Source organism: Conger conger, chromosome 12 (genome assembly GCF_963514075.1).
Source record: "Conger conger chromosome 12, fConCon1.1, whole genome shotgun sequence".
NCBI lineage: Eukaryota > Metazoa > Chordata > Actinopteri > Anguilliformes > Congridae > Conger > Conger conger.
The window spans coordinates 39,170,640-39,190,852 of record NC_083771.1 but is presented as its reverse complement, the minus strand read 5'-3'; the positions used below and the strand labels follow the sequence as shown (position 1 = coordinate 39,190,852).

Here is a 20,213-nt window from a genome sequence, read left to right as displayed (position 1 = left end):
TAGCTATGAGGATGTGCTTCAGCACTTACAGATGTGCAGAGTTTGTATCCCTCTCCAAAGTCAAAGCGACACTGCTCATCCATTGAATAGCTCATTCCAGGGAGCACAGGAAGTTCTGGCCAATTATGTTTGAAGGGATCATCAAGCAGGCAATCATAGGAGCTAAAAAGGAAGGACATTCGGAAGGCAAAATATAAAGTTCCATTTGATAAATACAGGATTGATTTTTCAAAATGTTTATTCTTTGTATAAAGCAAAACATAAATTAGCTATGGCTTATAAAAAATATGGCTTCCATATTTATGTGATCTGCTCTATTATAATCTGTCATAAATGGCAACGATGTTTATGTAAAAATGTTTATTTTTGGCTGTTTTAGGCTTTCATCTTCATTTTGAAGAACAAAAGCTTTCATAATCGGCATGCCTTAATGCCAAATTCTGAGAATAGAGAGAAAAAAATATAGTTTTTCATGATTAAAAAAAAACTGTATGTCACATTAAGTTGTGCATTGTTTGAAGGCTAGCCAGCTTGTCACCGTTCACCAGTAACCACATCAGCTGCATTTGTGGCTCCAATGTATTTGCATTTATACTCCTGTCCACTGCAGCCAGACCAGTGACTGTAGTATAACTTACTGTATGTGTCTCCTCAGCTCCTGGGCCCCTGCAGCCAGACCAGTGACTGTAGCATAACTTACTGTATGTGTCTCCTCAGCTCCTGGCCCCTGCAGCCAGACCAGTGACTGTAGTATAACTTACTGTATGTGTCTCCTCAGCGCCTGGCCACTGCAGCCAGACCAGTGACTGTAGTATAACTTACTGTATGTGTCTCCTCAGCCCTTAGCCACTGCAGCCAGACCAGTGACTGTAGCATAACTTACTGTATGTGTCTCCTCAGCTCCTGGGCCCCTGCAGCCAGACCAGTGACTGTAGTATAACTTACTGTATGTGTCTCCTCAGCTCTTAGCCACTGCAGCCAGACCAGTGACTGTAGTATAACTTACTGTATGTGTCTCCTCAGCTCCAGGGCCCCTGCAGCCAGACCAGTGACTGTAGTATAACTTACTGTATGTCTCCTCAGCTCCTGGCCCCTGCAGCAGGACCAGTGACTGTAGTATAACTTACTGTATGTGTCTCCTCAGCTCCTGGGCCCCTGCAGCCAGACCAGTGACTGTAGCATAACTTACTGTATGTGTCTCCTCAGCTCCTGGGCCCCTGCAGCCAGACCAGTGACTGTAGTATAACTTACTGTATGTGTCTCCTCAGCTCCTAGCCACTGCAGCAGGACCAGTGACTGTAGTATAACTTACTGTATGTGTCTCCTCAGCTCCTAGCCACTGCAGCCAGACCAGAGACTGTAGTATAACTTACTGTATGTGTCCTCAGCTCCTGGCCCCTGCAGCCAGACCAGTGACTGTAGTATAACTTACTATATGTGTCTCCTCAGCTCCTGGCCCCTGCAGCCAGACCAGTGACTGTAGTATAACTTACTGTATGTGTCTCCTCAGCTCCTGGGCCCCTGCAGCCAGACCAGTGACTGTAGTATAACTTACTGTATGTGTCTCCTCAGCTCCTGGCCCCTGCAGCCAGACCAGTGACTGTAGTATAACTTACTGTATGTGTCTCCTCAGCCCCTGGGCCCCTGCAGCCAGACCAGTGACTGTAGTATAACTTACTGTATGTGTCTCCTTAGCTCCTGGCCACTGCAGCCAGACCAGTGACTGTAGTATAACTTACTGTATGTGTCTCCTCAGCTCCTAGCCACTGCAGCCAGACCAGTGACTGTAGTATAACTTACTGTATGTGTCTCCTCAGCTCCTGGGCCCCTGCAGCCAGACCAGTGACTGTAGTATAACTTACTGTATGTGTCTCCTCAGCTCCTAGCCACTGCAGCCAGACCAGTGACTGTAGTATAACTTACTGTATGTGTCTCCTCAGCTCTTAGCCACTGCAGCCAGACCAGTTACTGTAGTATAACTTACTGTATGTGTCTCCTCAGCTCCTGGCCACTGCAGCCAGACCAGTGACTGTAGTATAACTTACTGTATGTGTCTCCTCAGCTCCTAGCCACTGCAGCCAGACCAGTGACTGTAGTATAACTTACTGTATGTGTCTCCTCAGCTCTTAGCCACTGCAGCCAGACCAGTTACTGTAGTATAACTTACTGTATGTGTCTCCTCAGCTCCTGGCCACTGCAGCCAGACCAGTGACTGTAGTATAACTTACTGTATGTGTCTCCTCAGCTCCTGGCCACTGCAGCGGGACCAGTGGTAGCGGTGAAAGGCTGCCTGCACCAGAGGAGCCATGATGCTGCCCATGGCCGTCTCATCACCACAGCGGTTCCCTTGCCCATCGTGCTCCATCCCAAGCCTGTTGGGTGAGATTTTCATTTCAACATACAGGTCACTTCCTGTGAGATCATTCACATACAACTCATCCGGATGGCTTATAAATTATGAAAAACCCCTCTGCCCCTTTGAAGATGAATGAGGTTAATCAGCCTAGTCGTAGGGATGCATGTTTGCAACTCACACGTGCCCCGTCTCATGGGCCACCACAAAGGCGGAGGAGAAGCCATCTTCATGGTTGAGGGTACAGCTTCGCATGGAGTGGCACATTCCCATCACTGGAGCATAGCCTGTAAAGATAGCGCAGAGGGACAATGCTTACAATCTCTAAGCTTGCATGTGGATCTTGCCCAGTCCACTGGCTGACTACCTGGGTAGGTGTAATGGCACTTAACAGTGCATTCATTTCAATTGAGGGGCACGTTTCATGCGCAGACGCTGCAGACTGGGGGAATTAGATCATCCAGCGGAGTTGCTGGTCCTCCATGAGGCGCGGACATCCCCTCCTGGGTGACGCAACAATCTATTAATGGTCCAGCAGAGATGCCAGCTTCAGTCCACACTGGCACAGTCAGGATATCAAACATTGGCGAGAGTTACTACAAACGTTAAGATGTTTAAGATATCACTTAATGCAACACATCGAAAAGTGAGAACAAAGATTAAACATTTTATATGATGTACTATACTGTATGTTTTATTAACATTTGCATTTTTGGCTTGACTGAAGTTGTCTTCCTGCACTACAGTGTCTAGTGTCTATTTAACAAACAACTCCAAATGTTAGTTTGAAAACTATGAGGTCATGATGGTCAAAGGGTTCTCTCTCTGAAGTTAATTCAGATGTTAAGAAGCACATTGGCCATCCATGATGTTAAATCTTTGATAAACAATCGTTCCATCTCATAATGAGTATACAGTATATAAGTCTCATCACAATATCAGCACTTTACATGCAGCCTGTAAAAAGATCAACACGCAATCGGAAGGGCAGGCAGTCACCCTACCTTGCATGAGAGCAGGCCCGAAGCTCTGCCTGGTCAGAAAGATAGTGTGGTCATGGTGCTCAGCGTCCTGCAGGTCAGCTTTCTGCTGAAGGAACGCCCAGCGGCAGACGTTGTCCAGGCTCCGTGAAGGGTTCCCCCGCTCTATCAGACTGACCGACTGAAATACATGAGAACCGTGTACTTTTACACAAGACAACCTTGACCTCAAGACAAATTATTTTTCAAGTGATTTTTTAATTGCCGTATGCACTCCACTTCATGTATTTATATTTATTTATTTTAATTAATGCTTCACAGAGACATATACTCACTGACAACTTTATTAGGTAGACCTGTACACCAGATTGGCAGCAACAAAAACAACTAAACTAAGTAACTTGGATGGGTCAATGCTTATGGGTCACGCAATACTGCATTAGTACACGATTCGTACATGATTAACTTGCTGAGTGAATAAAGACCTCACCTTTGTATATCCAAGCATGATCATTCTCACAAGGACTATGTTTATATGGACACCAAGTGACTCATCATGGTAAATTTCATTCACCTGGAACACACATAAAAGTATCTACGTTTATTCACAATACAAGCATAGTGACACACAGCCCCGCAAACAAGAACAAGAATGCATCAGGTCCAAAGAGAAAATGGAGGTACAAGATAAATTGCTCCATTTGTTTGTGTTCTGTCTGCCACATTAATCTCAAAGTGTTCCATAATTTTGCATGTTCATTAGACCACGAATAAGAACATCACTCACAGCCAGTTCTGAATGTGCTCAATGTACCTCTGCTGTCTCCATCAGTTCTTACAAACCTGTAATCTATCCAGCTACAAAATGTAAAAAACAAACAGCCCTTGATATAATTAATCTTTTTTTTAAATATATATATATTTACAGTTGAGAGATATTTACAAGTTAAAACAGAACTTGTAAAAAAATATGCAATTAGCATTTTATCACTAATTAGCATTACTGCATTCTGATTAATGCAGTTCCACAGTAAAACGTGCCTTTCCGTGTATCGTTATAACATTTACATTGTTAGCATCTATGATAAACATAAGGGACAACAGGTAAGATCTATTAGGCTAATAAACTGTGTTATGTAGTAGCTCTGCTGATTTAGAGGGACCACCAAGGGACAGCCTACCCAGCGTCAGTCTACCTGTGCATTATTGACAAGTGTGATGATGCCTGTGTAAAAGACTGCATTGCATTTGTCTTTTGTTATTACCTGCTTCTTTCTTTACCTTTGGGGGATCATGAAAGGTGTAGTTGGGCAGATAATTATATTTCCTTAACACAATAAGTAACTGAACTGACAATTTTTTTTTTTTAATGAAACATTTCCAGCTAAGGCTACAGTATGAATGAGCATTTGACCTGAATCATCAAATATATTTTCTTCCAATGCACGAATCTGAACATGTATCTTGACTAATATTTCTAGTGAGTCAGTGAGATAAAAAAAAAAAACATTGGTATCTTTGTATCTTACAATCATGGCAGAAAAATTGGCAGATAAATAAAGCCTGGAATTTAAGATTGCTTGGAATATAAAATCATCCATGTTAACACTAATAAAAGTCCATCAGGGACACCTACTGGCCACATATGGCTAGCAACATTAGAAGATTCTGGATTCATTTCATATATGAAAGATGTAGAAATACCTGAAAGGTTCTACCAAAAAGGAGGGAAAAGAGAAAAAGGAGTTTCCTGCAGCCACAGTAATCTCTACAGCCGATTAGAAATCAGAAGAATTGTGATAATGAGCGAATTCATAGCATAGGATAGTGGCAGATATTGAGGTTGTATACAGCAGTTATATACTGTTATATACTGTTATTGAGAATTATTCATTTCTACCAGACATGCACTTGCCATTGTTGATATCTTCTGATTTAAGATTGAATTAAGCTGTTGATGATGCTTTTAATGCTCAGGATGTGTTAACAGCATCAAAAGCAGGCAAATTACAGTTGAAAGCAGAACAGATCAACAAAAATAAATTAAGCTGTTATTGTTGCAGTTATCAGGACAGGTTCAAACAAATTGCATGTGTTGTCACATGGTATTTTAAAGTGTAAAGAAGCAGTTGAACTTAAACATGGCTTGGTGTGTTTATGTCATGCATGAAAGTTAATTTAGATTCATAATGTTAAAATGTAGTTTTCTTTCTAGTTAAACTAGTCACGAGAGATTCATAGAAAAATGAAACAAGAAAAAGCACTGAAAGGTGTTCTTCACAGAACCATCTTTATGCATCATGCAAGCTGTACTCACAATATTCATGAGGGTAAGCAAGTAATTTTGGATATGCTGTCGCCCATGGAATTTCACAACAGAGTCATCGACCCCCAGGAGCACCTCAACATTGTAGTCATCCTCGCCTGCATGTCTGCGTTTCCTGATCGTCTGATTCACCTTCTGGGCAAGACCATGCAGTGCTTCTCCGATGTCAGGAAACTCTGTGCGACCAAGAAAAAGGACAACAAGTATGTCCAAGATGATGATACATGGCCAAAGATGGTCATGTCTCAAGTTTTTGCATTAATGAGTAGGTGACAGTCGAGAACTTCAACAAATTTAAGGCAATGTTAATGTAATAATTCACTGTTAGTGAATTTGTTTTGACTAATAATTTTGTCAAATGTCTCATTATCACTGCACAAGTGCAATGATTTACCAACATACATCTGCTGTGAATCCTAGAGCTAAATATTGCAGAAGAAAACCTTTCAAATGAGCAAAGAAGACAATATGTGTAAATCTACAAAAGGAAATGCAACAGATGTTTCCCCTTTCAGATAAGAAGAGCAAAAGCTGTAAGAGAAAATTCAAACAGCTGCCGACTATCTCTGAAGGGTACAATGAACTATTACTATGTAGGCTAATAAATAAATTGCCATCGCTGAGTTTTTGAATATAACAAATTATTATGTAATATTATTTATGTACTGCTTCTGTAATGTAGTTTAAGAGGTTCATGTTATCAGTGCACTGAATGGTAGCTTCTGACAACAGTTTCATCCATTGCGTCAAGCAAATTGAACAACTTGGAATTGGATGCCTTGTAGAAGAGGTTCAATATAACCCTGCTCATTTGAATGTGCTAGTAGTAGCTAATAGCTAAATAATTATTTTCAGGGAATGTTGGTCCAAAACTGATAATGTTCATGTGATTATAGTTGGATATCTTGCCTCATGTTTGGCAAGATATCCAACTATCTTACACATGCATTGCTAGCGAGTTTACAATATCAACATATGTTAATAATCTGCCATAATCACCTTTTCTCACAATCTTCCCACTCTTGTAATTGTGGTGGTCATTCACTGAAATTCAAACTTGAGAAGTTCCAGAGTTAAGCTGGACAGGTTTCACAAGCAACAGGAGACCTCTGATCGCAAACTCAGCGTGAAGGTTCTTTTACGACAGGATTTGCCCATCCACTGAAAAGACAGGTCCGTCTGAGTATGTGCTATAACACTGGTGTTCCCTACAGACTGCAATGTGGAAGTCATTTAAACTGTGCTTTAATGGGCCGCTAATATAAACTGCCTTGCACAGCAGCTTTTCTAGAATATGCAGTTGGGTACTGGAGAGCTGAGGCCACTGCTAATTTCAAACTCAGTTGGAGAAAAACACAAATGGTTCGCTCAGACATCAAAGTGCAGGTAATTGCGTTTTATGTGACCGTGGCAGAGACATACTTTTTTTTGTTGCAGGATAAGCACACACATACAAATGAAATCCAGCCCATCCCTATCTCATTAAGATTTCTTGGTGAATATGTGATGAACACAAAGCTTGCAGGATTTCTACTGCATGTAAAACATGAATAGGGTTACAATGTTGCATGTTCTAGTTGTCTTTAGCACCGCTTTTTCAACTTAATCAAAAAAACCATTTTGATAGGCAATTTGCTGCAAAGAAATAAGAAAGACAATGGACAATGGAGGTACTTTATTATTGTTATTATTTAGACTTTTAGATTGATTCACTATTGGTTTTTTGTTTGTGGTGGTTGGGCAGCGTATTGGCCTTAGGTAAATCAGTGTGATGGCTAACCACTGTCAAAGAGCCATGCTGCAGGCATGACTAAACACCCAGCCATGACACACAGTGAGACTAGAGGCCAAGAGAGACAGGGAAAGCCTTTAAGAAAGACGTAAAACACAACCTTGTTTCCTCTTGAGAGGGAGGGAAGCAGTGAAGATTTGAAGGACTGGTGTCATAATTCAAGCTTGCAATGGGAAAGGAAAAGGTAAGCACCGATAGAGAGAAAAGTGTTATAACTTACAAAAACAATTAATCATAGCCTAGTGACAGTACATGAATGGGACCCAGAAGGTTTGTGGTTCAAGCCCCGGTGTAGCCACGATAAGATCCGCACAGCAGTTGGGCCCTTGAGCAAGGCCCTTAAGCCCACATTGCCGCAAGCGCAATTGTCCCCTGCTTAGTCTAATCAACCGTAAGTCTCTTGGAATAAAAGCATCAGCAAAATAACTGTACTACTTCTGTGCATTTGAATCACTGTACAGCATAACTAGAGAGGATGCATCTGCAGAATTACTGAAGCAGTTCAGGTTAAGCACCTAGCCTGAGGGTTCTGCAGCACCACACCACTGGCCTCTGAGCTTCCTACCCATTATTCTCTATTTCTGTCTTTGACATATTGTAGACTTTTCTCCGGAGGCAGAGTTTTCCCATCAAAGCAATGCACACTCAAATAAATCATTCTATATGATTACAGTGCACTGCAAGCAGTTTCCTGCATGAGAAGCAAGAAAGCAATGCAGACAGGCCAGAGCACGCATCTAGGAGGACACAGTTATCTGGCATGTTTCAGGTCTTAGTCCATTACAATGCCTTCCTTCCCTGTTAATTAATGCATATGCCTCAGTACAACACAATCAATACATATCTGGATACATCCAACATCGACAAAAGCACACTCATGACTTTAACAAAGTAATGAATTGAGACTGCATTTTCACTCCACTGTTATCATCCACGGCTAATGCCAGCATTTAGTAATTCATTTTTAGGAGATCCATCTAGTTCCATTTTAATTGCACCTCTACAAATACACCATTTATGTTTCAGGGGCTGTTGTTGTTTTACTGATGATTAATACAGATTTAAATTAATGATAAACCATAATTATTTATGAATGAATGCTTATGGATGATGAACCATAATTACACATTTTTACTGTTGGCAGTATTATCATGCAACCCATGGTAATATAATTTTTTTGTGTGCCTCAGAACACTAACCAGAATGTTGTTTGTTATATTTGCCACTGATTTGGCACCCCTCCCACACTCAGAACACACACTCTGTTTTCACCTCTTTAATTTCAGATGCACCAGACACTGGTGTATACTAGTGTGCAATGACAACTGCTGTGGCAACCATTGGTGAGATTTTGTCTGTCTAATAGACTCACACCATCTGGATGCATTCCTACTATACTGTAAAAATGGCATGCCGTACCTAGAGATAAATAGAGGTATTTTCCACATAAGAATGCTAGTGGAAAATAAACACCAATAATAGAAAAAATACTAATGTTCCATAAAATGGGGTTGGTATTTGCTTTTGTATGCAAAACTACGATGCAGGATAGAGCAGCCACACCACCATGTAGCTTACAGCACTCAGCAAAGAGCTGAGGTTGTTCTGTACTTGGATCGGAGATTGGGACCCAATTCTTCAGCTGCTTGTGTCAGCTTACACATGCAATACCTTAAACCCAGTCTGTTTTTGTGGAAGGTACAGTCTACTCTGCCTTCAGAGGTAACACATTCCCGGAAGGAATCCTTCCCAGAGAAAATCAGTATCCTTTTATTATTAATCCTGAGTAAATAACTTCAGTCTAAGTGTGATGCATGCAAGATATCTCAACAGTCTTTCAGGGCCATTGTACTGTACTGTAGCAACGGTGGGCTTGTAGCGCATATCACACCCTGCCACAGTGACATGCTACTTTATATGAAACAGTTAATGGAATTAAAACATTTCATTTCCTGTGTCCTTCCTGTCGCAAACCTGCACAGGGATATCAAAATGTTCTTCAGACTAAGCCTCACATAGCCTACACATTGGCCTGCTGTTTAAAATGACTCACCTTTCTCATAGTGTATTTTACTCCCATGTTCTCTAATGTGCGAGCGAGAGAGTAGTCGTTTGATGTGCATTGAGAATTCTGTATTCCTGCCGCTCAACATTCCAGAGAAAGAGGAACAGATGTTCCTCCGCAGCAAGCTCTAATTTGAACATAATCAGCCAACTGCCACTGACATGAAGCTCTGCCACATCACCGCACACAATACACAATACCAATCAGAAACAACAGGTTTCATACTAATTGTGCAAAATCAAAACATTTGCTTCCATCTTAGTTGATCATTTGCAATATTCACAATGTAACTAAGCCGTGTTATTCTGCTAGAAATAATGTAGGGGCAGAGAAAGTGATATGAATTTAAAACAGGCATTTGCTTTCTTAATGTCTGCAATAACTCTTGAAAGAAAAGCTCTAAGAAACGGACACTTCAATACACATAGTATAGTATATTGATCAATATCTGTAATATTTTTGCATGTTACCCACAGTTAGATATGTACGTATTGTAAACATTCCTTAAATACTTAAATATGTAACTATCACTGACTGCTTAATATGACAGGTGCCAACATGCATCATGCATCAGGAAAAAACACCAGGTCCCACATTCAGTCCAAATAATGAAAAATGACTTTCCTGTATAAAATAAAAATGACTTAGATATATCCTTCAATCTAGCATTGTGTATATATAGAAGGTAAACATACCATCAGCATGGAGGTCTGGAGCGTGCAGAAGAGCTGATCTCTGGTACACTACATGGACTCTCCCCTTCTCTTCATGTTCCTGTAGGCCCTTCTCCAGTGGCTCTATGAAGTATTCATCTGAGCTGGTGCGAATCATGCCTGCCTGTTTATATAAATAAATTAATAAGAATATTAAACAACTGCTGTTCACCTCCTCGTTTTCCTTGCTTAACACTTAGATATGCTCATTTTACACCCTTCATTAAGTATGTTAATAACATTAATCTGATGCGCAACAGACAGTCACGGTCCTTTGACATTGAAGTAAAATGAACCTTCATTGAGGCAGCTTTACTGGAACGTCCCTGTTGGAATGACTATTAAAACAGTTTTCTTAATGTCAGAGAAAATATATGCTATTCATAAAATATGAAGAATTTAATAAAGTATAGCTGATTTATTCATTGTAAAATCATATAAACACATACATAATTGGAAATAATTACTTAAATAAAGGAATAAACGTATACCATATATCATATTTTACATAAATATAAAATATTTTAAATGTGCCTGGGAAACACAAGCATATTGAGATGAACTCGCAATGAAATCACAATACACTATTGCACTGTACTATACATAGGGTGACCAGTACAGTAAGAAATATGATTACAGTCATTGAACTATGGTACAATTGAAATATGGGACAAAGCAAGGACATCTGGTCACCCTACCTACAGTATACATAAAATAAATTAAGAACCATAGAATAAGAAACATACCTGTCAACAATTTCAAATAGGACTACAAAATGCCTTGGACAGTCTTGGTTTGATAAAAGAAAAGCCTTGCAGCTTTGCAATCATGCCTCTAAACAAACTTAAGGAGAATGTTTAGTCCAAGACATGAGGAAGTGTGCCCTTTGAAGGAATCATTCTCGCTGATAGTGTGCAATTCTGTTTATGTTTCCATCATCTGAACTGGAAAGTCCTTTTGAACTGGCCATGGTGGATGGGAATGGAGATACACTGCTTCCCACAATATAATTAGTCACAGTCATGCATGATCCCACAGAGGCAAATCCACATCCCTCTGACATACATATGCACATTTGGTATCGGCCCTGATATACACTAAAGACGCACATACAATTCCAAAGTTTCATATTCGTTTTTTTTTTAATACTGGACTACGCATACTGCGAAGTATTTTTAAATCAATAGTGTACCTACTGAATTTTATAATAACAATAATAATTTGTTATTTATCTAAAGCAACTGATAGTTGTTTAGACTAAACAAGGGACAATCCCTCCTGGGACAATGCTGGATCAGAGGCCTTGCTCAAGGGCCCAACGGCAGCGGGGATCTTATCGTAGCTACACCAGGGCTTGAACCACCAACCGTCCAGGTCCCAGTCATCACTGGAGGGTTTTTTGTTTTTCGCTGTGCAGAGACTGTTGTGAGTGAAAATTCCAGGAGAACAACAGTTTCTGAGATAATCAAACCACCCTGTCTGGCACCAACAATCATTCCACGGTCAAAGTCACTTAAATCACATTTCTTCCCCATTCTGACATTTGGTCTGAAAAACTACGTCTGTATGCGTTTATACATTTAGTTGCTGCCATTGCATTAACAAGCTGGTGTACAGGTCTACCTAATGAAATGATCACTGAGTGTATTTGACCATACACGATGGGTTTTCATGTAATATAACATATGTGCAGCTTGAATAACGTGGAAATGTTACACAGCACTATTCATAGTTCTAGTATCAACATTTTTTTATTGAAATAAATACCTACTTTGTAATATATTATGATATTAATGCTACGTATTCCTCAGTAAAGAATGTTGAAAAATGTGCTCTATCATTTCCTCATCACACTGCTGCATGACATCCCATCAGCCAATACAGCTATTTGTTCATCTTCACAAATTGTACCTCCATGCACAATCTATCATTCTAATTCCAAAACTGCTGATCATTATAGGCAAATCACACTCTTAAGATATTCATTCAGTGGAAGTTTTCCTCAGAGAAAGGTGGTGGTTGTTGTAGCTTGAGCGTAAGAGCCAGGTGTGTCCATCGGCCTAGCAGACACTGCATCTCTGCCAAGATAAGCACAGGGGATTCAGCTGAAGGGCTCCACTTTTCCAACACAGGCCTCCAGTGTAAACTTCTTAAGAAGCTTAGCCCAGACACTGCTAGCTTTCACTCGCAGTACTGTTTGGTTCAGGGTTACCTTCCAATTATGTCCCTTTAAATGTGACCTGCTAAGAATACTTGCAAAGGCTATTTAATTTCTTCATTTTTCTTTGTCTGTTCTGTGCAGTGGTTCATTTATAATTAATATTTTTATTTGAAGACATCATATCTTGTCACATCACAGAGGAAGATAATTATTAATACAGTACATTATTCATAATACATGGGGCTTTATGGGCTGTAGAATAGTTAAGATCCTGGAAATCAAGGGATATGAAAAAAAAACATTTACCACCTGTGCTCCCTAATCTGCATTACATTTCATGTAGCAGTAAGATACATAAAATGAATAACATAAATAAAATAAAATAATATCTTCTCATCTCACACCAGTCTGCAAACACGGGAGAATTTTGCACAGTGCTGCTGAGGGCGGTATGTGGAATTGCTCGCTCAGTCAAAATAAACCTTAGGTGTCATGAACAGAAACCAATGCAGCAACAGGAAATGTGGGTTTATATTGGCTAAACCCAAAGTGTATAAATGTATAAATAAAAACAGGCAGAATACTTTGCTGAAACTATTGCCGGGTAAAAGCCCAGTAAGAAGCTGTCAGTCTTTTCAGTTGCTTTCACCTTCCCGCTACTTTTCATAATGTGGCTATATCAAATTAAGGTCAGTGTTCAGGTAAAAACACATTCAAGCCTGGTAAATGAAGAGATCAGGAGGGACAAAGAGCAGCGGCATCAGTGTCCCCAGGGCCTGCTTTGAAAGGCACTGCTCTGGGTGTCTCGGTGGCGCAGCCTGTAGAGCACTGACCGCATGATCATTGCGAGCCGCGATGTCGGCGGTTCGAATCCGACCGTCCGACATTTGTCGCGTATCTTCCCCTCTCTCTCGCTCCCATTCTTCCTCTCTCTCTATACTATATACTGTCCAATAAAGCTGAAAAAGGCCTAAAAAATATCTTTTAAAAAAAAGAAAGGCACTGCTCTGAGAAGTTCCAGAAACATCAGTCACAGAATGGCTACAGTCTTTAATTCTGATAGTGATATGGTTCATATGGAAATATACAGTGTGAAGCTGAAAGGGAAAACCAGCATAAAAAGTACGGACTGGGCTAAATATAAAATGAGACGTTTATTTACATGACCTCTGATGGTTCCTCTGTCACTCTCCCAAATGCTCTGTACTCTAAACTTTGCCATTGTAGCTTTGGCCGCAGGGACTTTTGGAAAGGGGACCCAGACAAAACCACCCCTTTGCACTGTGGAAATGCTGCTTCCATTTTGGTACATGGCGGAATATTTTGCATTTACTGAAGAAATGCCATTGCACCGTTAAAAAACAATAATAGATCACGATTCGCCAAAGCTATATTTCCACCAAGCAAATGCTCTAATCTACCTCATTTACAGTACATTTAATTGCATTACTAAATCCTATTTACAGAAGACAGTTACAATAATTGATTGTCTGCCACTGTTCTAATGAATTGGTGGATTCTTCCTTGTCTATCACATAGACCACACTTAGGAACACACAGAAATGTGAGGTAGTGAAATTCCCCAATAATGCTGCAGCTGGGGGATGGGTTATGACTTCTGTATTAAATACGGTATTATTATACATCTGTTCATCCAAGTGAAGGCAGTGCCAGAGATATAGGCCTCGGAAATATAAGCAACTGAGAAAATGTATAACACTATGTGCCTGCAAACTGTGCAGTACGCATGATGATCAAGTCCTCTAGGAACTGTCTGAAACATAATACTGCAAGAAAATGAATTTATCAACGCACTGTGTATCTCAAGTACAAATGTGTGTTCCGGCTTCAAACCCGAAAGATCAAAACTCGATCAGAGAACCAGCAACTTCTCATAAAATAAACATACAGTATCAGTTCAAAATACAGAGATAAAAAGATCAGATATCTGTGCTGCATTTGAAGTATTTTACAGCTTTCTTTGATAGAGGGATAACACCTCCATGAAATATGCCGCCACAGCTTGATGAAAAAGACTTCAGAAAAAGTTTAAGGGATGATTGAAAAACTGCAGTTCATCAATAAAACCGGAAGTGATGGAAAAAAGATGCATGATGTGTGAGACATATCAGTGGTCCTGGGGGTTTTCATTCAGTAGTCTAGTAGTCTAGTAGAGTGTGTGTCAGGGACTGATGCACAGTTAATGGCGTGCTGAACCAACCTTCTGACTGCTGATGACATGAACAGTTGGCAGTTGCTGTAGGTCAGTGGAAGGAAAGTTCCGTATGGAAGAAGCCTGGCTCAGATCACTTAAAGAGGTCAACACACTGTTGATACAGTGTTCATACAATTCAGTCCATACTGTACAGTGTCCATACAACGCCCTCCAGAATTATTCACCATTGTAAAGATGAACAAAGCAGGCCATATGAAGTAAACAAAACAGTAATGACTTATATTCTATGTGAAAAATGTCCATATAAATATAGAAATATGCTTATACAAATTCAAATGTCCAGAGAAAACAACTGACAATTAACAATATTTTCACCAGAAAGATATGCACTTATTGTTCTTCCACCCTTAATAATTATTGCATCGTTAATACAGCAAACATAAATCTACATTAGCATGGTACCATTTAAAGTTCATCTCAGTATAGGGGAACTGTATTTTGGCCTCCCATGGATGACTGTTTTAACGGGGTATGAAGATTTGCCAGAACAAATGTGTAATGTGCCATCCATCACCATGGTGAAAGGCAAATACCTCAGAAGAAATAAGACTTTCATAAGTCTGGAGATTTTTACAAACAAATAAGAAATAAATGGCTAGCCACTACTTTCACCAAGCTAGACACTGTGACTATAGAAACAGCCATGCACTTCAGAAGACTTCTCACAGATGAGAATCTTTCACAATGACCTTACATTATGTGAAGAAAGGTGTCTGATAATATTGAGGCTTCAATGAGCTCATAGGTGAGGAACTGTGGCCATGGGAATCAGTTCATGCAGAACAAAAACTGCTTTTCTGATACCTCTGTGCTGCACATATGCCAGATACATGTACACTTAAAATGTGTACAATCCATATTGACCACGACTTTTGTTGGACACACCGCACAGGCACAAAGCTGCAGTGCATTGGATGAATTGTCAACTCACAGAGGTTTATGACACGCTCTAGAGGGATCAGAGGTCATATTACTGTAAAAATAATTATCCTAACTTGGGCTACTACTGTATGAACTATATGCCTGAGCAACTACAGAATAGAACAATCAGAGGATTGACATGGTTCAGATAGATATCAGAAAAGTATTATTATATAATATCTGATGAGATATATGTGAATTTAATGACAAAATAAGTGTTTTTACTTTACAAAGGTTTTCATACCAAAACGGAACAGGCACTGTTATATGTCTATGTTTTTGAAGGTGGCTCACCATGTTATTACAAGAATAAAGAACGAGACTGAGAAACAGAGAAGGAACGGTCACCTACCAGTCCATCACAGTTGCTTATGACAACAGAAGCCCCAGGGAGGTCAGTGATGCCCCCAACAAAAGTGCAATCTGTTCTGAGTGCCTTTTTCCTCAGTATCTGCTCTGTGCTGACATTAGACTGTTTTCCATTCTCTGCGCTGGTGGCAATCCCAAATTCCCCCACGTCATCATGCCACTCCACGGTGGCACCAGGGGCTACAAGCCTGTGGTTGGGCTTCAGCCGCAGATGAAATTCCCTCCCAAAGGCGGTGATGTTGAAAAACAGCTGTTCTGAATTCCTCTCAGCACCCCTCTTCACCCGCTGCTTGTGATTGGCTGAGAGGAGGTGTGACAGGAAGTGGCCCTCGGAGTCTGTGCTGATGGGTGTAATAATTCCATATTCTCTCAATTGGCTCTTTAATAATTCTGTAAGAGTCCAGAACAAAAGCACACATGTTTTAAATTGTGCACTAACCTACCTAAGCACACCTGAAAGCACACCTACCTAAGAAAGGTATTATGGAAGAAAGGTGCAACGGATCTTGATTTTAATCTGAACTGGAGATTTTGAGTTATTGGTAAAAAAACACTTCTAACAGTTCTTTAAAACAATATTTTAAATATAGCAAAATACTTTTAAAACCTGCATGTCCTATGGACTTTTAAAAAATTGCATGGAGATGTTGTTTCAGTTGCTGGTTTATGCAGGTTGACAGTGAAGGAAGCACATTAAAACATGATTTTAATACATAATCCCACGATGCAACTTTTAACAGTTATGTAAGTGGTGCATTAAAGCATTAAATAAAAACACACCTTCTTTATCTGCTCCACTAACCTGTAATGAAAAAGAGTAACATTAAAATACGTGAAGCTTACGTGTAAATGTAGGTAAAATGACAAGATAAAAGCATGGCCAACAATATTAAGGTCATGGATTATTTGACGTATCAGTGTAAATTTAGTATAGCATGAAAACATTTATCTTGGACTCTCACTTGGCGCCTCAAGTTCATTCAAACGTTCAAACAGTCTGGAAATATTCGTAGCTATAGAGAAGGCAGGCATACTTTAAATAAAAGCGTTCACTCGAATAATCATTAACGATAAGATTATTAACATTTATGGGTGGAAGTTGCAGAGGAAACGCATATCAATCAGTGATGAATTTAGTGACGGTGACAACGCCAGGGTGTATCATAATGGTCAAATATTCAACTTATCAAAAAGGCATTTTCTAACGGACCCTACTATAGCAATTTTACTAATTGGTTTACTGTATGTGGAAAACCCGAGGTTTCACTTACCTTATCTGAAGTTAGAATAACTTGAATTCCAGCAACAAGGAAGAAAAAGGACGGGAGAAACATCACGGGTCGCCTTCACTCAGAAAAAAAGGAACAATTGCTGTTGCAGCTGTAGCAAATGTAGCAAAATGTTTTCCTCTGGGCTTTAGCAAAGTACGAAAACTGACTGGCATACTTTTGTGTTCAGCAACTTTTTTTTGCAATTGTATCAGTCAGATGTGAAGTAATTTGTTAATGTCATTGAGTTAGATGACTTAGGTGAGTTTCTAACGCGTTGAGAGACATCCCTGGCCCATGATTAGTGTGAGCCCTGCTGCTTGTCGGCTGCCACACACTGTCAGCTTGAGGTCTATTCCGTTCAGGTTAATATAATCAACCACAGACCAGCTCCGTTTGACGTCAATTTCTTATTTTCTTTCTTTTTTTTTCCATGACCGTGTACACATTGCGGTGATTTCTGTAAACGTGAACTCATGAAACCCGGACGTGACACTTATAACCATGCGATATTGCATATGCTTTTTATGGAGTTGCTGGTTTCGAGCACAAAATAACTAAGGTGTTGAAAAATACAAAGCATTACTAACACATTTAGAAATAGAATGTATGCATCTGTTAATTATCTTCATGTACGCGTCTGAAGTGTTTTCTTTGGTCCCCTCCACATAGCAGTTGCCAATATTCCCACAGAAACGAGACAAATACAGTGTACATATTCATACAACGAATGCTACTGTGTAGCGCATTTATTTTTCATAGGCACTCAAGCATATAGATTTAAAGAGCTGAGAGCATAAGAGCTAAATCGATTTAAATGTTAACGTTATATTCTCTAAGAAAGATTCTTCTAGAAGTATTTATTGAATTCGGCCTATATGGACATTTTGTAAGAGCTTCCCAGGTTTGAGTTTTGTTCATGAATTGATTGTGAATATCATAAAGATAAATAACTACAGCCCTTGTGTTTTTCAGGAACCAACAAATTAAGTGTGAAATTATTTTCAAAATATATCTACATCAGGTATATACCAAGCAGAAAACTCAATGACCTCACTACCTTGCATAGTCATAGTAATTTCCAAATATAAATCACTTAGGTTGCCACACCACACGCTTGGTCAGCTCATGTGTTCAAAGCAAATGCTTTTTTGGAACTCAAATTCTAGATTTTTGTGATGTGCATTGGGACATTAAGGCCTGGATTGCATGAATATATATCCTTTATTCTCCATTTTTTTTGTCTTCAGAAATGCTTAGGTAAAGAACAGTAAAGAAAACTGTTGATGATTGCTCTCAATTTCTCTCACCATGTTTGCATCTGACATTGCAACTTGAGTTTGAAGTTTAGGACAGATTTTGATTGAGTTCAGACTTCCAGTACTTGCATTTACAGTTGACTGAACCTGAACGTGCCCAACCATTCACCTTCTTTTTTGTTTGTTTGTTTTTACACATCACATAATTTTAGAAGAAGATAGCTTGCTCAACCTTGTTCAAAACATGAAAACATTTTAAAATGTATTGATAGGAAATTTGATGCAAATATAGTGGAAATAATTTATTCATATATGTTCTCCTGCCACTTGTAAAAGTAAATGTTGTACTTCTGTGACATGGAGGCAAATAACATTATACTCTCGCGTTAAGTTGTTCCTAACATTATAATAATGAGCATGCTTACTGTAGATATGGCTTAAAATGTGCCACAGCCTATGTATCCCTCCAGCTGGCACACATGTGAGCTTAATTTCTGTAATTGTGTGGAACATCTGTTATCCTTATGGCTCTTAAACCCTCCATGAAAAAAACTCTTTGCAACATGTGGGTCCCCTGGTGTTTACTTATGCATGCACATTTCCAGCCCAGACATCTTTCTCAGTGACAACCTGACTAGTAGGCAATTGAAATGTTGCTAATTACAATTACTGACATAAAGGACTATTTAAATAAAATATGTCTGATATGGAGGATAATAGCATTGGGTTATACTTGGAAACAACGCAAGAGAATTAGCCCATAAAACTGTGCACAGGAGCGTAAACTGTACCTCCTCAAAACTGTTACAGATGCTTGAATCAGCATGATTGTGTGTGTGTGTGTGTGTGTGTGTGTGTGTGTATGTGCGTGTTTTAAAAGAGAAAGATCCATGTAAAAAACATAAAAACCTTATAATACAAAACTCATAATATGATAATATACATAACAGTGTAACACCCCTGAAGGACTACGCCACTCCTTGGTTTAAGCCTGGAGTAAAGGGGCACACCGAAAAGATCAGGAACCCAGTACAGTTATCAAGAGAATGATATAGAGATTTCTAACAGTTATCTTTTCTGTGCAGTATTCACAGGAAAAACCCAAGGCTAAAACCAATAGTAGACATTCAGAACTATTTATTGTTTAACCAATCAATCTAATAGGACACATCTGTGCGACTAGAAACACCGGTCATGTCCCAATGGTTTTGCTCACCTAAAAATTGGTTGTTTTTTAAATAAATCTAGATAAAAATACAAGGGAATAAAAGCTGAAATTCAGTTCTGTCATCTCTCATATATATATTTTGACCTGAACCTTCAGTGTATAGCAAGGGCGACTGTAACTCATCAGTTTTTCTTCATGATGTATTTTAACGATCAATTTTAATGACTGCTTAATTGCAAAGAAGCATCATGTGCTGCTATGATACCAGACGGAGGCACTGCTGATGAAACCAAGCTACAGGCTTAGCACTGACCATGCAGTGATTAGCCCAGCGGTTAGCGCCATGCACGGACCTTGCGACCAGCAGCCCACTGAGATCCACCTGGAGGATAAATAAGTATGTCATCCAAGAGATGCCAATGCTGAGAGGGGGCACGTTGCCAAGAGGTCTCGTGCCAGCTGGAGCATTGTGTTGGTGACAGGTGGTGCTCTGCATTCTGTATGCACTGATCAAAGTGCCATGGCAACCTTTGACAACAGGGATGCACCATGCCAGTAGTCTATTTGATACCAGTAGGAGACTAAAACTGACTCCATGAAGG

The 20,213-nt window shown here is 39.7% G+C and overlaps 1 protein-coding gene across 1 annotated transcript in view; it reads right to left on the bottom strand.

The window, feature by feature from the left end:
• LOC133142326 (A disintegrin and metalloproteinase with thrombospondin motifs 3-like) overlaps positions 1-17,302 on the bottom strand; it is a 28,618-nt gene extending 11,316 nt beyond the window's left edge. The window contains exons 1-10 of the mRNA XM_061263487.1: positions 17,188-17,302; positions 16,697-16,718; positions 15,900-16,306; positions 10,212-10,353; positions 5,651-5,835; positions 3,824-3,907; positions 3,358-3,514; positions 2,535-2,640; positions 2,229-2,372; positions 30-162 (exon numbers count right to left, since the gene is read on the bottom strand). Of these exons, the coding sequence (XP_061119471.1) occupies positions 30-162; positions 2,229-2,372; positions 2,535-2,640; positions 3,358-3,514; positions 3,824-3,907; positions 5,651-5,835; positions 10,212-10,353; positions 15,900-16,306; positions 16,697-16,718; positions 17,188-17,250 (1,443 nt within the window). The 5' untranslated portion in view covers positions 17,251-17,302. The remainder of the gene's footprint in view (positions 1-29; positions 163-2,228; positions 2,373-2,534; positions 2,641-3,357; positions 3,515-3,823; positions 3,908-5,650; positions 5,836-10,211; positions 10,354-15,899; positions 16,307-16,696; positions 16,719-17,187) is intronic.
• Between the last annotated feature and the right edge of the window lie 2,911 nt (positions 17,303-20,213).